This window comes from Triturus cristatus, chromosome 4_1, assembly GCF_964204655.1.
Source record: "Triturus cristatus chromosome 4_1, aTriCri1.1, whole genome shotgun sequence".
Lineage (NCBI taxonomy): Eukaryota > Metazoa > Chordata > Amphibia > Caudata > Salamandridae > Triturus > Triturus cristatus.
Genome location: NC_140585.1, coordinates 953,369,853 through 953,390,509, shown reverse-complemented (window position 1 = coordinate 953,390,509; position 20,657 = coordinate 953,369,853). Strand labels below are relative to the sequence as shown.

General features: G+C 40.7%; 1 protein-coding gene across 4 annotated transcripts in view; it reads left to right on the top strand.

The window, feature by feature from the left end:
* The window catches only part of LOC146855889 (protein NEDD1-like), a 305,997-nt gene that overhangs the window by 43,776 nt on the left and 241,564 nt on the right, over positions 1–20,657 (top strand). For all 4 annotated transcript variants that reach the window (XM_085650678.1, XM_085650679.1, XM_085650680.1 and 1 more), the window contains exon 3: positions 18,466–18,560. In XM_085650678.1, the coding sequence (XP_085506804.1) occupies positions 18,466–18,560 (95 nt within the window). The remainder of the gene's footprint in view (positions 1–18,465; positions 18,561–20,657) is intronic.

Below are 20,657 nucleotides of genomic sequence, written 5' to 3'. Positions count from 1 at the left end.
GTATGACCATCTATGTGTGTAACTCTTCTCATGTGTACTTGTACCGCCTCCTTTTGAGCCCCTTTGTAGGTATAAAAGGCCCCTGTTCTCTGTACTCATACAGCGGCCTGAGGGTACTGTATGACGCAGTCTCCCTCATGTGAGGTTAATAAATGCATTTTTTTGATATTACAGCTTCTGTGCCAATCTCTTCTTTGTTGGTTTAAGGACCAGGTGCATCAGTGAACCCCTACAAAGGTTTTTATTTCTGCAAATTGGCGCCCAACCGTGAGGCCCATCGGTGAAGCGGCTACACAAGGGAGTGGTCTTAATGGAAGACAGAAATCTACTGAGGAGGACAGGACAGGAATCTACCGAGGAGGTACCCTGCGCACGGAGATTCTTTGTCTTTGCAGCCCAATATATTTCTGGTCTTCCTGATCTGATCCTCCAAGTCTTTGCCGCTCCCGACTGTGAACTTCTTTGGCGTGAGTATTTTAAAACGACCTTTGGGTCATTTAGAACTTGGCAGAGGAAGCTGGAGACTTTGGTTTAAGTGTCATTTGGTTACAATATTGTATATGCTACAATATTTCTGGCATTCCTGCTTCTAGCACACTTCGTAGAAAGTGTTGCTGTCTTGGAGGTACCAATATGGATTTAGAAAGTACTCAGCTGATTCCCCTAGAGGGGATACCTAAATAGATTTAGGTATATTAAAAAATGGTATTTCTTCCCTGGTAAATAGTACACCATGGAACCAAATATATCTACACAAAGGATCCGGATCTGTACAATTAATTAACATTCATAAGTGGTGATATGCAGATCGCTTTTGAGTATTCTGTCAGCCAAATTGGTAATTTGGTGTATTTTGGCTTCTTGAACTTGGAACACTGTGGACTATTTTTGAGAGCTCTTTTTGTAAATATGACTTACAATTGGTATTTACAAATAGTTTGGTTTGAGTACAGTCTGTGGGCTGTCTCTTGTTTTTGTTCTAAGTGTTGATTTGTGGGTTAATTGTGTTTTTTGTTGTATGTGGTTGTGAACTGACATGCTTGAAAGTACTTGTTTCCGTACAATAGACTGTTTTTTGTGTAAGAATGGCTGGCCTCAAGCGCACTGTGTTGTGTGTTATGAATGTGTGCCCCCCTTGTTGAAAATTTTTGGAATGAGCTCAATTTGGTTTGTTGTCGTCATTTGGGTTCTGCAGATGCCATTGGGGAAATTACACTTTGAAATTTAAAGAATGAAAAATATGGCATATGGTAGGTAGCTACACGCTGCTATTAACAATAAAATAGTAACAGAGTATAGGTGTGTTAACCTTTCATTATTATATCACTACAGTGGGTAAGCACAACATTTGAAGTAAAACCCAATAGTGGAAAAAGGCCTCACAGAAAGAAAGGGAAAAAAAAAAAATTGACTATGAGAAAAAAAAAAAGTATTACAAATAATTGCACTAAAATCGTTTCTTTATAATGTCTAAATAATCATACTGTGAATTTTTAGCATGAAAGTTGAATTTAAGCAGCACTTTACAACAATGGTGGGGGGGAGTCAAATGTGAAATTTCACTTTACCCAGGTGTTTAAAAACTTATTTTATAAGGGTGTACCTTATTCATTTCTGATCCCCCATCCCTGGGATATCTAGGGGAGACCCTGGGGGTCCCTAATATGCCAAAACATTGTAGGTTTTCCATTTTTAAGTGCCCCTACTACCAAAGTCGAATTGGGTATAATTTACTTTTTAAAAGCAGTTCTGCCACCTAGGGCAGTTTTCAAACTGATCTCAGGCTTCAGTAATGCACACATGCAAGTTTAGAACAAGAAGCTGACCTCTATACTGCTAGACAGCACACCCCACACTGCACACAAATGAAAATAAGTATAAAGAAACCAGCAGAAGTTATTACCCTACCTTTAAAACATTGGCAAACAGGAACGAAACTGGACTGCCTTTCAGCTGTGATTCTCCGGAGTTGCTTTGAATTGGAAAGACCGCATGGAAAGGCGTGCACAAAAATGGGACAGCTGGTAAGGGTCAGAGGTAGAGTTCTGCATTTAGCAGCCTAGGAGGGCTAAGGGCAAGGTTTGCTTTGGCACTTCGACCTCCGAAAGAATTCTGAAAGAAGAGATGACTGAGCAGGGAGAGAAAGAGAAGCTTTGCTTACAAATTTTGGCAAAAGCAAGTTTTGCGCAGTCATAGGAAGAGAAGGAAAAGCAGTAACATATGTGGGCCCTGTGTAGAACTTAGCTCTGCCATGTATATAAAAATAATGGCTTTAGCTTAAAGATTACTGTACAAGGGCTGAGATGAGGAGGCAATGGAATTTAGTTTGCAATCATGCGCCCTCATGTTAAAATAGTACGATTGCTAAGGGAATTGGTAATTGGTTATTAATGCTTTCTAAGTTAACTCAATGTGCTTGTGTGAGGCTGAACAAGAAAATAGCCACTTTCTAAAGTGCTATTTTCAAACACAGAATTTAGGAACAATCCTTCCTAACAGATGGGTTATTAGAATGTGAGTTCAGGCATGCCAGACTCTGTATGTCCATCTTGCCGTTATGGGGAGGTATGTAGGTAAACATGGTAATTACCATGTTATTCTGTAGCCAAGATAGCCTTTCAATAGTGAAAAACGAAATTGACAGTATTTCACTATCAGGACATGTTACCCACACAAGTACATGTCCTACCTTTTACATACATTACACCCTGCCCAGGGGGGTAGTTAGGGCCTACCATGGTAGTGTGCAATGTGTGAGAAAAGGGACGGGTAAGGCCTGGCACATGTGTACACTGGCCAGGACAACATGACAGTTCACAGACTGCGCAGGGGCACTGTGGTGGCAGGCCTGAGACACCATTTTAGGACTACTCATGTGGGTGGCACAATCAGTGCTGCAGACCCACTAGTAGCATTTGAATCTCCAGCCCTAATATACTCTGTGCACTTTACTAGTAACATACTGGTAAGACAAATTGATAATTCATTAAAATAAAGGGTAGAAGAAGCAAAAGTGTTTGGGGATAACCCTGCAAAAAGGGCCATTTCCAAAAGTTTGTATACCAAGATGTATAAAGTTGTGCAGTTCAATATATTGGATATGGCCTCCTTGATATTGATTTCACTAGCTATTTACCTCCTATAAGTCTTTCGACAGAGGGTCACCTGTATAGGTTTCCTACTGTCAAAATGGGGCAAAGGAGGCTAGCTCCTGGGCAAATTAAGGGTAAGCAAATTTATGTTTTCTCTTTCTTTTTCTCACTCGCTCTCGAGTTAGTCTAAGCTGTCTAGGAACAGCCATGAAACAATTGGTTGGGCTCGCCTTAGTCATTCATTCCACAAGAGAAGTGGAGAAGTGTAGCTCACTGGTTAGAGGAGGCATACCCTGAAGCAGAGGTCAGACCCGGGACCAGGGTTCGATTCCCGACGCGGCAGGGTCTGGAGCCCAATTGTCCACGGACTCGATAATTCTCGCTTCGGTGCCTACTCTAAGCACGAGTTCACACTATGCAGCTCTGGGCAACAAGCTTGCTTAATCTCCACAACGGCCTCCCGCGGCCGGATGCCTGGCTTTCACCTTGGGGATGCCCAGTACGGGTTATCTCACAGGGAAAAACCAGGACGGGTTCCCAATGCAAGCGCCGAGATGCCCAAGGGTAATTTGAGCGCTATATAAGACCGCACATACATACATACATACAAGATGTTGTTAATATGTGTCTGAATCAATAGAGACAAAGCACCCTATCAGAGCACGTCTAATTGGCTATTAAGTAATACTGTTTTAAAATTGTTAAGATTAATTAAATGAATAAATAAATATGCTATGTTACTGCCCATCCTGTCTGATGAAATTATGAAAGGATGAGTAGTCTAGATTGCTGTTCCCTTATTTGACCTTTAAGGGGAACTATATGTTATTTTCATGCTATATACAGTTTTGCAAGGGCATTGCTAGTCTTTTATTAATTAGTCTGTGTAAATAAGCTGACAGCCCTTATTAGCCGGTGAATAGGTTTTTTTTTTCTTTGAAAATGATGTTGCATAGTCTGGATCGTGAAAAGTAGAATGCAGGAAAGACGCCCATGTGATCCTCAGCAAACATTTTTGAAGGAAAATATTGTTTTATAGGAGTTTTTGTCACAACATGTTCTGCTGGAGAAATTTATGTACCCACTATGTTGAGAAATTTTTTTTTAGTTATCTCGGAAGTTGCGAGGGGTGGTTTGCACTGTTTGCTATGGTGCATTATCACTTTCGATTTTCTGCTATAAATATGACTTCTGCTGGCTCTCGGACTGTGACAGAATATATACGTTTCAATCAAGAGTTTAATCTCGCAGGGTTAGGAGAACAAGGGACCCCTGGTACATTGTCCCCAATAGCTTGCATGAATGTATATCAGCAGGTAAAGAATGCAACGTGGCTTAGAAATGAAATGTTAGGCTTCCAGGGGTTCAATGCTACTGTATACTTCTGATCTTTTCAAACACGCAATATTACTAAGAATAAAGCGATGTCAGTATCAGTAGTGAACACAACAGCTGCTTTTTGTGTTCGGGCAATTGGGAAGGTGAAAGAAAGAGAGAGTGAGTAATTGCAATTAGACATGTACGCTGAGCACGATTAGTAGTCCGCCTTTGCTCCCACCATATAATGTTTATTTGGTTTGTGGATCCCCAGCTTATGTTTGGCTTCCTAGGGGGAGGTCCGGTATATGCTATCTCTCTTTCCTTCTTCCCCCAGTCTATATAGCACCGTCCAATTATCATAAGGACCATTGATTGCAACGTAGGAGTGTATACCTGCCCTGAGTTAGAAGGGTTATTAATACAAAAGGTATAGATCAGACAGATACCACTTTGCAACAGTTTACGGACGCCATGAAGGGTATCGTACCCTTTTGGGGACCCATGTCTAACAGTCTCAATATTCATCGGCTCACTCGAGTTGTAGAGGGGGTCATTAATACAACAGCACAGAGTCTGACAAATATCACAGCTGAGCTCCAGGCTACGAGGCTTCTTGTTTTACAAAACTGGATGGTGTTAGACGTCATCCTTGCTGACCGGGGAGGGGCCTGTCGCATCATTGACAGTAGCTGTTGTGTATACATCCCAGACCACGCCCCCAATGTATATGCTGCCATACAGAAGTTGCATAGGCTTTCATTCGACATACACCAAAAGAATGGTACCTGGACACTCTCTGGGTGGTTCTGGGGCATATTCACATCCTGGGGTTGGAAGATCCTTGCTTTTCTTGCGATATGTCGCTGGTATTTTCCTCACTTGTTGCCTCTGTATCCAATGTCTCCCAGCCTGTTGCTCTTATTGTATGACACTCCTCACCCCAAAGCAGAAGGCGTCCATCCATGATACTAATGCTGTGACTCAGAAAGAGATGGATAGCTTCATGCAGATAGACAAGGGTATATTTGAAGACTCCTCTTCCTTTGATACTGAATACATGGAGTGCTCCGGACTTTGAAGTTTATTTTTTATGTACACGCTATGCTGCACTCTATTATTTCACCTTAAAATTGTTAGCTTCTGCTAAAAGGAGGGTCTGTTGAAATGTAAATGTCATGCATTCATTCTGCTAGTGCATTGCTCTGTGTAAAGTTAGCATTCACTGCACCATTTTAAGTTGAGCCGCCATTTTGAGCCATGATCGAAACTAATTTGTCTCACTTTGTCTGTCTCAACAGAAAGCAACTGCGATATTCTCTTTTTGTATTGCTCCAAGGTTGAGCTTTGCTGTGCTAATGAATAGACTGTTTTTGAGATAACATGTACCCTGTCCTGGGATTGCAACTCATCCTACTGTATCTCCATTGCTCACTAGCTGTCGACTGGAAATTTCCAGTCTGGGTGTGTCTTAAGTGATCCTGAAAATGTACATTATACGTTGTCCTGTTGGTAAAAGTCAGTCCCACTGCAGCAATCTAAGGAGGCTGGTCAGGACGGACTCCACTCGAGTGTACTTTCAATAAATATCTTGGTTTGTATTCTCTACCTTCTGACTGACTCTTCATTTGTGAGGAAGGCCGAGAGGTGGTCGCGAGTGACCTGGGTGACCGTAATCGGTTCACTTCCTTCAATGACTATGCCTGTTCTACAACTCCTCTACCTGTGCAATATTTTCTTTTTTATAGGGATGTGTTTGCTACCAGTACTCATGAGGTTACAGTGCTTTTAAGCTCACTGTTTTCTATATCTCTTTCAAGTGTTTAGTTTGGAGGGAATGAATCATCTTACAACTCTCTCTCATTGTTTTGACTTGCATGTGGCCCAGTGTGCTTTAAAATGCACCACTTTTCAAAAATGTTAAGGAAATTGCATCTCTTGCCATATAGCCCCTTCCTGATGCTTTACCTTTGTTCAATATAAGGCCAGTGTTTTCCATTCTTAGGACTTGCCAACAGACCTATTCTCTAAAATACTATAGTTATAGTGGGTTTTGGGTATCCCCCTTCGTCATGATTAGATTGCTTTCCTGCCTATCTATGCATCCTGATTATTTAATGGCTTGACTACTTATTGTTGTTATTGTCCCACCTCTGGAGCATTGATTCTTTCTGTCATTTTTGATCGGATCATTCCAAGCTGATGGAAGAGCCTATTTTTTTCAGAGCTCCATGGTAGTGCATCTCTTTCCTTGCTCTCTTGTCATCCCTACCTGAATTTTAATTAAGTTTTTTTTTTGTTTGACAAGGACCTGGTAGCTGCACACTGCCAGGCGGCTGCTCAAATTTGCTTATTTACTTTGCGCAACTAGAAATCTACATCAAGGAAAACCACTAAAAATGGTGTGTGCTTGCACGTTGGCCATCTTAAAATAATTATTTTAAATGAGTAGAAAAAACGGTTCCAAAGACAGCCACTGCATGTGTGCATACATGGTGAACATATTAGAATGATTTTTCTTTTGCTTTAGGCAAAACCTCATTCGAAGTTGGCTACTGCGGATGTATGATGATACAACGCGATCATTTAGATCGCGGTACATTACATCACTGCTTTTGCAACAACGACTTGCGCTGGAGGGAGCTGCACTTAGGAATAGTGTGATTTACTATTACAACTCCAGCCTACGTAACAGTAGGGAAGATGTTGGAATAGTAAATCACACTATTCCTCAGTCTAGAGTGCCATCCAGCACAAGTCGGTGTAACAACCTGCGTTGTTAAAACAGCGATGTAAGTGTATTGGGGTGTTTTGACCGCGTTGAAAAGGTCGTTTTCCGGCTACTGCATATGCATGCACACGTAAGAGCCCACAAGGAAAATATTAAGCATTGGCAAAGCCAGTAGGTGTTGCTTGCCAGACCTATTGCTTCAGTCAACACCAGAAGAAGCGTCACTCAGGTCCATGTCTCCAGCAGGCTGGACTACAGGAACACACTCTACATAGGAATCACCGTGTGCCTCCTGAAGAGACTAAATACAATACAATACAATACAATACAAAACTCAGCAGCCAGACTCATCTTCGAGCTCCCTAGACAAACCCACAGCACACTCCACCTCTAGATGCTACTTTGGCTCCCAATCCAGAAGAGATGCCTGTTCAAGATGTTGACCCATGAATACAAAGCCCTGCACAATGAAGGACCAGCATACATCAACACACGCATGACTTTCCACCAACTGACCAGACACCTACAATCTGCCTCCCTCTCCCTCATAGATGTCCCCAGGATCTGCTGAGGCAACAACAGCAGCCGCTTCTTTTCACACCTGGTGACCAAAGCTTTGAAATGACCTTCCTCTGCACCCCTGGACCGCCTCAATGCTCCAGCAATTCAGGAAGTGACTCAAAACCTGACTGTTCGAATAAACAGATCCCTGTGAAGCATTTAACAACTCCAGCATCTTGAGTCCCTCACTGGTGATTTGCCTCACTTTACAAATCCTTGATTGATTGATCAATTGATTCTTGGTTATTTCATGCTAAGGCCACAGGAGAATGGCACATAAACTACATCATGTCCCCCAGTGAGCCTGGCACTTACATATTTATTAGGATGATGGTGTTGATGTCTGCACCATGACATTTTTCAACAAGTCAGATTCTACGCATGGATCAAATGAGTTTCACTCTACGAACCTCTTTTGTTGCTATTGGTGCTTTCTTTCTCCTGGTTATTGCTTTTAGGTCCTGTAATTGGGTAACATTGCACTGACATGTTACACATGGGAGGGATAGAGCATTCATAATAGGAATAACAGAATTGCCATAAAGCTAACTTCATCAAAACCTTTTCTCTCACCTCTATATTTTGTTTCAAGAGTGTTTAAAAACGGGGGCGTGGATTGCGCGCCGCTGCGAGATGGCGTGTTGCGCTTGAGCTCTGTGCTGAGCGAGGGCCGTCGGAGGTTTATCTACCGCTTCGAATTGCCCCATACCTGTCGAAAGTTTGCCTCATGTTTCTGACGCTGCCGAGTGCTGCATGAGCGAGTTTCCTGCTCTCTGAAGCTGCCGGTGACCGCATTTCTGCCGTTTTGAGGTGGCGCTCGGTGTTTTCACGAGCGGCCGCCATTTTGTTTCCTCACTGACGGAGATGTTTTTTCTCCACAACACGACGGCGTTATTTCTACGAACTTGCCAGGAATTATGACAAACTGGTGCTGGTGACTATTTCCATACTTATAAAAGTCTATATTGGATTTCTTTCATTCCTCATGTTACATTGCTGCCTATTGTGAGAGTATTTTGGATTTTATTCTACTATACCTCTCTTCAGAGCGCCTCCAATGCCTTTGTATGGTGCTTCTATGCTCTATGATACCCTGCTTCTTGTTTTTTTTTTTTTTCTTTTTTTTTGGTTTCGAAAGGCGTCCTTTTGATACCTGCAGGGCATGGTATTTTTGTGATGAGATTCCTCTCCTTCGTCATGTAAGCCCGCCATTATTATTATCCTGTATTGGTTGCTGAAAGTGCGCTCTCCACTTTTTGCTCATTTCTTTATTGCATATTGAGTATACTAGTATCCTCTGGCTTTTTCCTTCCCTTCATTTATCTGAAGTGGTGTATTTTGCTCCCGCTGTGGCTGTGTGCTCTATGGCTGCGAATATGGGCTTGTCACCAAATGCTAAAGACGCAAAGGACTCTAAAGCTTCTCTTAAGAGGTCCAAACAAGTGTCTCCTACACCTGAGACTGCTCAAAAAGACACCAACTCCACTCTTGAGACTATTCTGACGCGCCTTAATGATGTTCATGACATTGCGCAGTCTACCAAGACTAACACAGATTTGCTGCAAGTGGAGGTGTCAGCCATCAGGAATGATCTCAAGGCTCTTTCCCTTCGTGTTTCAGCCACAGAAACACGTATTAGTGGTGCAGAAGATACTATGCAAAAGCAATCTAGATCTCTTTGCCAGTTAGAGCGCTCAATGGCGGCATTGCGGAGAGATCTCACTGAACAAGAAGATCGTAACCGCAGATCCAATCTGCGCATTTTTGGTCTTCCGGAGGAAGTTGAGAAAGATGCACCTTCTATGATTGATTTCTTATATCAATGGATTCCTTCTACGCTGCAAATTTCTTTCCAAAGAGACTTTGAGTTGGAACGGGCACACCGTGTTCCCACCTTTCGCTCTAAATCAGCCACGCAACCAAGAGCGATCATTTTTAAGCCACTGCGCCATCAACATACGGAACAAATTCTGGCTCATTTGCGGAAGGTTAAAGCTGTCTCATGGAATGGCCATCGCATTTCAATTTCTCAGGACTTTGCCAGAGACACGGTAATAAGGAGGAAAGGCTTTCTTAATCTCCGGAAGCGTCTCTCTGAGATGAATATCCCCTTCTCTTTTTCTGGCCCTTCAAAATTCCGCATTACCTTCAAAGGTCGTTCCAGAATCTTCGATGAACCTGCTGATTTGGCCTCGTTTTTGGACAATCAGATGGAGCTGCAGATGGAACTTCAAATGGAAGCTTCGCTTGATCCTGGTCCCTCTGGCACCTGATGTGGTTACATATAACTGCAATGAGTTTTCTCTTTTCCAGATCTATTAAGTTTGTCTTTTTTAGATATGCGTGGTGGTCTTATTGTCCACTGTTGTTGGTGTGCTTTTGCTGTTTTTTTGTGCGTGGCTTTGTAAGCTATGTGGTGGGTTGTGTTTTTTCTCCTTTTCCTTATCTGTTCTCCCTTCATATCTTTATGATGTAGTGGATCACTATCTCCGGTATATCTACTTTATGTATCTTCTAATCTTTCGTGGTATTGTTTCTTTGTAGTTTGGCCTCACTCCTGCTCGCTTTTTTTGGGCTTATCAATCTTTTTCCTCCTTGCTTGCTGTTTGTCCATGTCAGGTCCCGGTTCTTTTCTTATCTCACTTTATGGCTTCTTTTATTTCCTTAGAATTTTTGTGTGAGACTTGGTCTTATCTCTCTTTTTTTTGTTCTTCTTTTCTCCCTGACCCCAATTAATGTTACTTCCATTGTCGTATTTTTATTTGGTCCTTTCGCGTGATGTTTTTCTCTTATTGTTTTGTCTCTATGGAGTACGCCATTGATTATTAACTGTATTGTTGTATAGATTGGTTACATAAATTGGTTCATAGATGCTTATTAATTGCTATATATAGAGTTAATTTTAATTTCTGTATAGTTAATTTTTATATCTATTTCATTGTTATATCAATGATTGGTTTGTTTACTTATTATTATTAACAGCCTCTCTCTACTAGGTCTAAATTACTATATTTATATTGCACTTTATAGTGTCATGTTTTTTACTTCTATGGTTATATATTTAAGATATTCTTGCCTCTTTAAATTAAATTAAGTATAACAAGTTTTATATATTTGTGGACAGTTAACTAGATGCCTATCTTTAGATTTTACATATTTAAATATATACTTGTTTCTTCTATTTATCTTCCATAGGGCTTCATTGATTGTTATACTGATCAGCTATTTCATGCCTTTCTCTATTATGTCTCATTTATTTTCTTCATACTGTACCTTATAGTCTTCTTTGGAAATATATTTCTTTCTCTTTATTCTTTCCTGCTCTTCATGATGTCTGCTTCGGTTTCGTTCTACCTAATATTAGAGATAGTTATTAGCTTATTTTTCATCATCTCCTCATTTGTAGCATTAGATATCTTTCTCTCTTCTGCTTTCTCCATTCTTTTATGATATACTTTATATGTTACCTATTTATCAATTTGGTATATACATGTCGCCTTTATAAACTTACATGATGAATTGTTTTTGGAATACTCTAATTAATTCTAGTTCATATTTCAGATATTTCTTCTTCTTAATTAAGTATAATCAGTTATGTACTGTATTGGGGCTGTTTATGCTGATTGTATTTATTCCTCGTGATGGTCCCCTTGCTCATCTTCCCATGTTCCCCCTAGTATGAATTTGGTCTTTTTCAGACCTTCCTTGTTGGTTCTTCTCTCTCTTCTTCTTTTTACTTTCCTTCTTTCTTTTTCCTCTTCTTTCTCTTTTTCTCTTCGGATTTCCTCCTTGGATTCTCCGTGTTTCATGTTGTTGTCTAGTGTCTGGAGGCGAATTTCTATGGTTGTTGTATATCCTCTATCATATATGGAGTATCATTTTTTCCTATTATTGGCTCTATGTCTCGATTTAATATACTTTCCCTTAATGTTAAAGGGTTAAATCACCCAGTAAAAAGGTCAAAGATATTAGACTACTGCAAATCTCTTTCTTCGGATCTAGTCCTTTCTCAAGAGACAAAGGTCTCTGCCAGAGAGGCGCTATTTTTGAAGAAAGAATGGGTTTCTGATGTTGCTTGTTCAGATGCTTGTGGCAAAAGAAATGGGGTAATTACTTTAGTGTCTAAACATTCTGGTTTGTCTATTGTTTCCTCTGAACAGGATACAGGGGGACATTGGTTATTATCTAAGTTGTCTGATGGTAATGCTGATCTCTATGTCATGAATATTTATGCCCCTAACAAGGATGATCCGTCTTTTTGGAAAGTAATCACCAAAAAGCTAAATGACACACCTCATTCTAGTAATCTTATTGTAGGTGGAGACTTTAATTTACCAATGGATCCCATCCTAGATAGGAATTCTGCCTTTAATTTTCGTCTCCCTAAATCACATAAACAAATGATTAATATGTGCTCTCTTATCCATCTTCAGGATGTCTGGCGTCTTCATAATCCCACTGGCAGTGATTTCTCCTTTTTTTCTTCCCCCCATTCGTCTTTTTCACGCATTGATTATCTTTTGGTTCACTTCTCTCTTGTTCAATCTTCCTCATCTCCGCTTATTCATCCTATTTTGATTTCAGACCATGCCGCGGTGACTTTCACACTTTTGTCTTTTGCCCCTAGAGCGAGATCTCGATCTTGGAGACTAAACACAGAAATCTTACATGATGATTCCCAGGTTCGAGAGTTTTCCAATAATATTGAGACGTTTTTTCCTTGAGAATGTTGGTTCAGTCGATTCCCCTGTTGTTCTCTGGGACTCTTTTAAATGCACTTTCCGTGGTCAGGTCATCAAATGTATGTCAAGGAGAAATGCTGCCATTAAAAAGGAACTCACGGACTTAGCAGCTGAGATTAAAAGTCAGGAATCTCTTTTTCGACAATCTAAAGATAAATCTTGCCTACAATCTATTAAGAATTTAAAATATACATACAATACTATAGTCACTAAGAGAGCTCATATTGGTCTTCAGGCTCAGAAATCTAAGAAGTTGTTGTTAAAAAAAACTGTGCTGGCAAGATTCTTGCGGCTACATTAAAGTTCCAGGAATCTTCTTATAAATCTTCCCAAATCTCTTCTATTAATGACCATCTTGGTAAGAAAAAATTTCAGACTGAAGAATTTCTTGAGGTCTTTCGAGATTTCTATAATAATTTATATACCCCCTCTAACCAATCTTCTTTTGAACAATGCCAAGAGTTCTTAAAGACAGTTCCTGTGAAAACTGTATCGGAGGAAGATAATAACTCTTTGAATGGCCCGATTACCTCTGACGAAATTATTTCCGCAATTAAAGCTACTCGCTCCGGTAAAGCTCCAGGTCCTGATGGATATCCTATTTTGTTTTATAAAACCTTTATATCTGTGATTGTGCCGAAACTTCAATTCGTCTTTGATGCTTTTATTAAAGATGGTTCTGTGTCTGGTTCTGCTGCTGATGCTACTATTGTAGTAATCCCCAAAGAAGGAAAAGATCATTCGGACCCCAAACATTTTCGTCCTATTTCTCTTCTTAACATGGAAGCTAAGATTTTTGCTAAAATTTTAGCTAAACGCTTAGAATCCTTTATTCCTCAATTGGTTCATCCTTCCCAAACAGGTTTTGTAAAGGGTCGTCTTGCACGTGATAATATCCGTACTTTTTGTCACATTCTCGGTTCAGCCAAGCGATCCAATCTTCCGGCGGCGACCTTGGCCCTTGATGCTGAAAAGGCCTTTGATAAGGTCTCTTGGCCTTTTCTACGAGCTGTTTTATGTGCACACAATCTTGGTGATTCCTTTATCTGTATGGTTATGTCTCTTTATTCCCGACCTAGAGCTAACATAAGAGTAAATGGAGCTACGTCGTCCTTTTTTAACCTTCGCCAGGGTACTAGGCAAGGATGTCCCTTGTCTCCTCTTTTATTTTTGTTATCCATTGATCTTCTTCTCAGAATGATTGACTTACATCCAGACATTAAGGGGTTCTCTTTTGGGTCTCATCAGATAAAAACAGCTGCTTATGCGGATGATGATCTTATTTTCTCTGATGATATTGCACTGGCCATCCCTGCTATCTCTGATACGATTTCTCTTTTCTCAAAGGTTTCAGGATATACCCTGAACAAAGATAAGACAGAGATGTTCCCCTTAAATGCTTACTGTTTCTCTTCTCATATGGGTTCGGCGGGTTTTAAGTGGCAATCTAAACAACTAAAATATCTGGGTATTTATTTTTGTTCCACCCTTTATGCTACGGTTACTTATAATGAATCTCAAACTATTCTTAAGGTGCAACGTCTTTTAGAAACTTGGTCTCCGAAGCATATTTCCTGGTGGGGTCGACTGCAGACTCTTAAAATGATGATAACACCTATTATTAATTTTGTTTCTTCTATGCTTCCAGTAAAGCTCTCTGATTCCTTCTTTCACGAACTTGATTTACTTACTTCCAAATTTTTATGGAATGACAAAAGGGCTAGAATTGCTTATAAATTCTTACGGAAATCTTACGATATGGGAGGCTGTAATCTTCCTGATTGGGGGAAATATCAAACTGCTTTTCTGGCGTCTCAGGGTGCGCTCTGGTTTTCTTCTCCCTCTATTCATGTTCCATCTTGGTTGCTTATAGAACAAGAATTGGCCTCCCCTCTGCCGACTGCCTCTTTTTTTAACCACGAATACCCTTTCTATTCCATTCTCTCGATCTATTATTTTAGACACTATTGCTGCGGTTCGCAAGGTTGATAAGAAAGTGGCAATTACACTGCATAAAACTAGATGGTCGTCTATTTGGCGGAATTCTAAAATCAAAATTAATATTGATCCAGAGTTGATGTCTTATTGGGCTGGGAAAGGTATCTCACTTGTTAAACATCTCTATGACTCCAATAATGATCCTTTCCCTTTCTCTTCCCTAGCTCAACAATTTTCTTTATCTAACTTAGATTTTTATACCTTTCTTAAGATAAAGGTAGCACTTGCTAAAGTTCACCTTCATCCTTCTTCCCCTATGATTACGCTTTTTCAATTATGGATCAGGACTGGTCATGTAGCGTCTAGGATTTACAAATTCTTGTTGTCCTCTACACTTCCTTCCCAAACTGTCGCACAGCAAAAATGGCTACATCATTTTGATCATAGTGTTACCGATCATATCTCTTCAGACACATGGCAAGATATTGGTAAGCTTTCTCTTCGTAACAAAATCGCCCCCTCATTAATGCAGTCTAAGTTTTTCTCTACTAATCTTCTTCACTGGACTCCCATTCGTTCGTATTCGCTAAATCTCAAAGAAGACAATCTGTGTTGGAGTTGTGGTCTTTTACCAGGCGATTTTCAACATATGTTCTTTGATTGTTCCCTTCTCCATCCCTTTTGGGATTTAATTCACAAACACCTCATGATTATCTTTAATATTAAGTTTCAACTCTCTTTTCCATTAATTCTTTTAGGTCCGTTGGCGGCCCCGGTCCCTCTGCCTTTAGATTCCATGGAATTACAATTGTTGGATCTTTTATTGACTATTGCAGTCAAAGTAATTCTCATGGAGTGGAAATCTTTCTCTTCAGTTTCTTACCATACTTGGTGGGCTTGGGTTTCCTTTTTACGAAGTGCTCATACATCAGTTGATCACACTCCTCTCTCTCCTTCTATATCTACTGGTGTTTGGAAAGCCTTAGATATGTACATGGAATTCGCCTCAGAGGGGTTGGTGGATCAATATCCTTTTGATTTGTCTGGTTAATGTTGTCTTGTGTGTCGGGTGAATCCTTTGGAAATCTTCTCCTCTTCCTTCACTCCTCCCTGTGTGTTTTCTCTTTCTTCATCTCTTTCCTACTTTTTCCGTCTTTTCTTCCTTCCTTTCTTTTTTCCTCTCATCCCTAATTTGTTATCTGATGGTGATACTTTTGATAATTACTTCTGCCGGTCATCAATTTTTTTTTCTTTTTTTTTCTTTTTTTTCTTCCCCAATTAATTTAGTTATCTGATATCTGCAGATTAATGAATGTTAATAATGTGTTTCTTATTATTTAATTTCAATCTAACATATTGTTTGTCTTTATCTGATATCAATTGTATCACTTTTGCTTGTATCCTATGTCCTTATTTGCTCCTTTAAAATAATAAAATTCTTTTGAAATGAAAAAGAGTGTTTAAAAACAAATTCAACCTCAAATACTATTTATTACATCACTTTAAGAAGCAAACTATACACAGGGATGGGGCAGTTTCGTCCACATCAATAGTTTAATTTTGTACACACAAAACGTGCATTAAAATATAAATCTATAACTAAAGAGGTCCTTTCTGCTGAGAGAGCCTACCTGCTATTTGTGTAGAACCTAGCATGGGAAATAAAAAAAGGTAGTATCTTTTTTCAGTATTTGTAAAGACATTTCTTGATTTTACTTATTTTAACATTTTCGGTGGACCAGTTATTCCCATAATGGACGGCATTGCTTTACAATTTCTTTGTGTACAGAAGGGTGGAGAGCTCCAGAGGAAGAATTACCAGAGGAAAATGAAAAACTGAAAGATGTTTACACTGAGAGTTCCATGTCCCAACCAGAGCCCAACGTTTGCAAATTTCTCACTATTGCACCTGTTGAAAATGTGTTCTTTTTGTACTCCACTTACACTTTGTGCCTGAACAAATGAATCGGGGGTAACGGAGGGAAATACAGCTTCTGAACCTCATTGTTGACAAGCATCGTATTGCTTTGGTTGGATAGCGGATCTGTGATAAATGGAGGAAAAAGAATGCAGAAGGGCCGAGTGCATCTTCAGCATTATACCCCTCCATCCATCCTGGAGCGAGAATGGTTGGAAGTATTCTACAGGAGGAGCAAGAAGAGATTGATCCTTGCCTTGCCACTATGAGATTGGAATAATCGGTATATCACAAGGTAATCTCTTGTGATGAGCAAAATCACATAGCTTGCAAAGTCAGGGCATTCTATTTTAGAAGACCTGTAATTTTTTTGTTTTATACAGTTCTTTGTTCCATATGGTGTTCAAAAAACAAAAGGAACAAGTTTGTCAAAAAACAAATATTTTCAGAACCAACTTGGTTGATATAAAAAAGATAAACACGTTTTGTATGTGAGTCAAACTGAGAGACAGTGAGTGAAAAAGCAGGAGGCTTTGGCGAGCCCACCGTGTGCAGCCAAAACCTGTTGTGTAAGGCTTATTCCTAGCCCCTGTGTCCAACCCACTGCAAGGTTTTGCCTCCAGGCCAGGCCTGTGACTACTCCCTGCATGCAGCCAACCCCTGCTTTAGCCATGCCCACTGTGGGCTGCAGAACCTCGCCTGAGGCCAGGCTCTGCGCCCAACCTCCAGCAAGTGGCTAACACCTGCTGATCATACACAGTGGGGATTGGTGAAAGGTCTCGGCCTAATGCCAATCCCTTCTCCGCAGAGGACAGCAGACTACACATGGCTTTTGACCCCCGCTCGCCCACCCCTCAGCGAACGGCTAATCCCGGCAGCAGAGCAGGACTTAGCCACAGGGTCTAACATATGCAGCGGCCCTGTGTCCACCGCACTGCAGGGGTTGACTACTGCGTCTGGCCTAATGCCACATCCTATGCCCAGTTGTCTGTGGGTGGCCAAACCCCACTGCGCATGGCCTTCGGATCTGCATGAAACTTGCTTTGAGCAACCCATAGTGGATGTACTTTTTTGAGAATGTTTTATGCAGTTTCGTCACACAGCACCAAAGTTACTAAGAAAATAAAAACGCTTTTCAATGGAAGTCTGACCAAACCATAACTACACATGCATAACCAATCATTTTGAGCTGATTACTAATGTCTCCAATTTTGCAACTAATTCATTCTCATTTAGATTATAATTGCTACTGAACTGTGAATCATTTTTGCTCTGTGCTTGTGATCATAATTTGTCAGGCATACGCTAAAGGGTTTTCCCTGCATTAGTCTTTATTGGTCTTCCCAAATTCATCCATCACCATACTTTCAACCTCACCAGTCCACTAATCTCCTCTTGCATTGCCAAAAAATCACTTTCTTACCTTCTTGCTACTCAATTTTTGGAATCCTGGCAGTTCATTTGAAATACTATTGGCTCACCCTACACTTCCCATCCAGCATTAGTTTTTGCCAAGGAAGACAAATTTGTCACTGAAACTATTTTTGGTGTCCTCTCTCATGATAAGTCCAAGAGGGACCCCAAGCAGCCCTACAAGGAGAGTTGCTCCAAGATCTATCCGATTACCTGTGCAAAGCGCTGGCTCTAGGCCTTCATTATTTTCAGTTCTGTCCCTGACTCTGATCATGTCAGCCCCTACTCTGATCCTCCGCTATCTCCTCACTTCAACAGCAGCTCCCAAGGTCCCAACTACACCATCATAGGTGCTTCAGCAGTGGCTGTCAGTGGACCTTTCCGCACAAGCGCACTCTTGCCCACATCTGATAATCAGCCAAATAAATAGGAAACTGACCTTGAGCATTGCTGTTCTCATTTGGTAAATGAACCATTGTTGCATTCAATATAATCCAGACTAAATGACACTGAGACACCAGCAAGTGGACCAGCATTGCCCCTGCTAAGACAGCTCCTCTTATGAAAGGACTACAGTTTTCATCTTTGTAGGCGGTAAAACAATTCTGTACAGGAGTTCCAACTTTAAAGGAAAACGTGCGTAGTAAAACAATGTTTTTTTGATCCACATAAATTTGTTGCACATTTGACTAGTCCTTGATTACCATTGCTTATTGCCATTTGTCTAGTTAAAATCCGTAACTTGCCGGTCAGATGATGTTCTGGCCAGCGCAGCCGACAGTGGGGATAAAATAGTGATTTCAAGCTGCAAGTCCAAAGCTCTGGTGCTTTTTGAGCTTGGAAAAGGGGTAAGTAGAATACTCGAGTTTTCTCTTTGCAGCCTTTACCTGGTAAATTTAGAAAGCTTTTCACAACATTTCTCCAAATCAGTAGTTTAAGAATTGTTCAGCAAATGTTTTCGTTGAAAGAGTATGGAAAGGACATGCATACTCCATCTCTTGCTTTAGCCTCGGGGCTGTTTTTATTGATACTTTGGCAGCTTTTTCTTTGCAAGTTGTTACATTCACAACTCCTCCCTTACTGAATACACTAGTTGTGCTTGTCAGCATGTCTTTCAGTCTCTTGTTGCATCCGCTGGGGGGCAATGGGGGGGATGGAGGGGGGGGGGGCTTGGGGGCCATGCCTGACACTGCAGGTAAGTGGCTGCTTTCATGGTGGCACTAGGAAGGAAGGGCGGCTTTTGTCCATGGCACTTCTCTCTGTCACTTAAGAGGGTCAAGGGGGGGAAAGGCGTCACTATCCTTCGATATGTTACGTCTCCCTGTCCGCTGTTTGAATGGGAATTCTGTTTCTACGTTGTTTCCCATTTTAGGAAATAGAAACTCCTTGGGGCAGTAAAATGCTTGACGCCAACAGACGCACTTAAATTCTGAAATCCATGTTTTCCTAAATGCACAGCACTCCGGCCTACCTCTGTGGACAGTGGTGCTGATGTAACCAGCACATATTCCAAGGTCAGCGAAGGTTATGCCCGCATCAGACTCCCTCCTCATCCCAAGACCGAACACCGAACCCTGCTTGGATGCGGAGTCCATCATTACTTTCAGTATAGTCTGGAATGTCGGTTATTACTCGTTTCCCAGACTTCAGCAGGTGGCAGTGAAGAAATATGATCTTGAGATGGCTTTGAACTAGATCATGAATTAGTGAGGCATTATTAGGCACTACAGATGAGTCCCTGCAACAGCTTCATCAGTTTAGTTGGAAAACCATGCTGGACGATTCGTTTCCCCACCAGGCATTTCCAAGGCTGTCTACTTTCTCAGTATCGTGTTTTGCCGAGATTTTTCTGGGTTCGCTCACTGCACCTTATGTAAAAGATATTGTTTTTCAGGAAACTCTAATTTTGAAAGCTGCATTTCTCTGCTACCCTGTAGAAGATGGAAATACAAAATGCTATTTTTATGGCATGTTTTTCCTCTCAGGAGGTGGGTTAGCCGTTATCTCTTTAATTTTAAACACCATATTGCCCTCCTATGATCAAAAAGGCTTTGCAGAATAAATGTAAATAGTTTTAAATATCTGTTGCACGCTTGTGGTAGGCGTCCCTTGTTGATGTTCTCCTACCTAAAGAAACCGGAAACATTTTTGTAAAATTGGAGTTAGTGCTGCATATATGATCAACATCATGAAACCTAAGACAGCTGCCACATTGTGCACAGTTAATCAGGAGACTGTGAGAGAACCAGTTGGAACTTAAAATTGTTAGGTTTTCGGGTGGGCATTTTTTTTTTACTGTGCTTCCCAATTTAGATGATAGTAGGTGCGGAAATATTTTTGCTAAACATTGTTCTCCCCAAGATTGTTTATTAGATTAGGGCAGTTGGATTTTTTTTACCTCTGCTGACCAGGTTTCTGCTGCTATGTGCTCTCTAAATTGCTCTTTGAAACCTGGTACAGTTACTTTTCTCATAAGATGTTCCTGAATTAGAGAGGCTACCAGGCTGAGAATGTGAGTTACCAAATATTATCAATGCACAGTAACCTGACAGTAGGGATACAGGACCACCCCTTTGGTCATATGTAAACCGAGTTATACAAGAAGGAAGAGCATTTTCCCATAGCTGGAACTGGTTTGTGTCAATTGTGTCCCACTTGCAGTGGGGGGGTCTTACCCCGGAGCTCAGAGAATTCTAAAATGGATTTTGTTTTTTAGATACATTTCTGTAAACTGGTGGCAGCTACCGAGATGAATTATGCAAGATCAAGAGATTATGGGTCAAAACTTCTAAATCTGAACTCTGAAACTATTGATTTCAAAATGGCGAGTCTATAGAAGGTATCATTTGTATATATTTTCAGCTAGTGGGTGATTGTGGGCTCATGTACACAACTAGGATGGAAAGGGATATCGATAATAGAAAGTAGATGAGCGTTCCATGAAC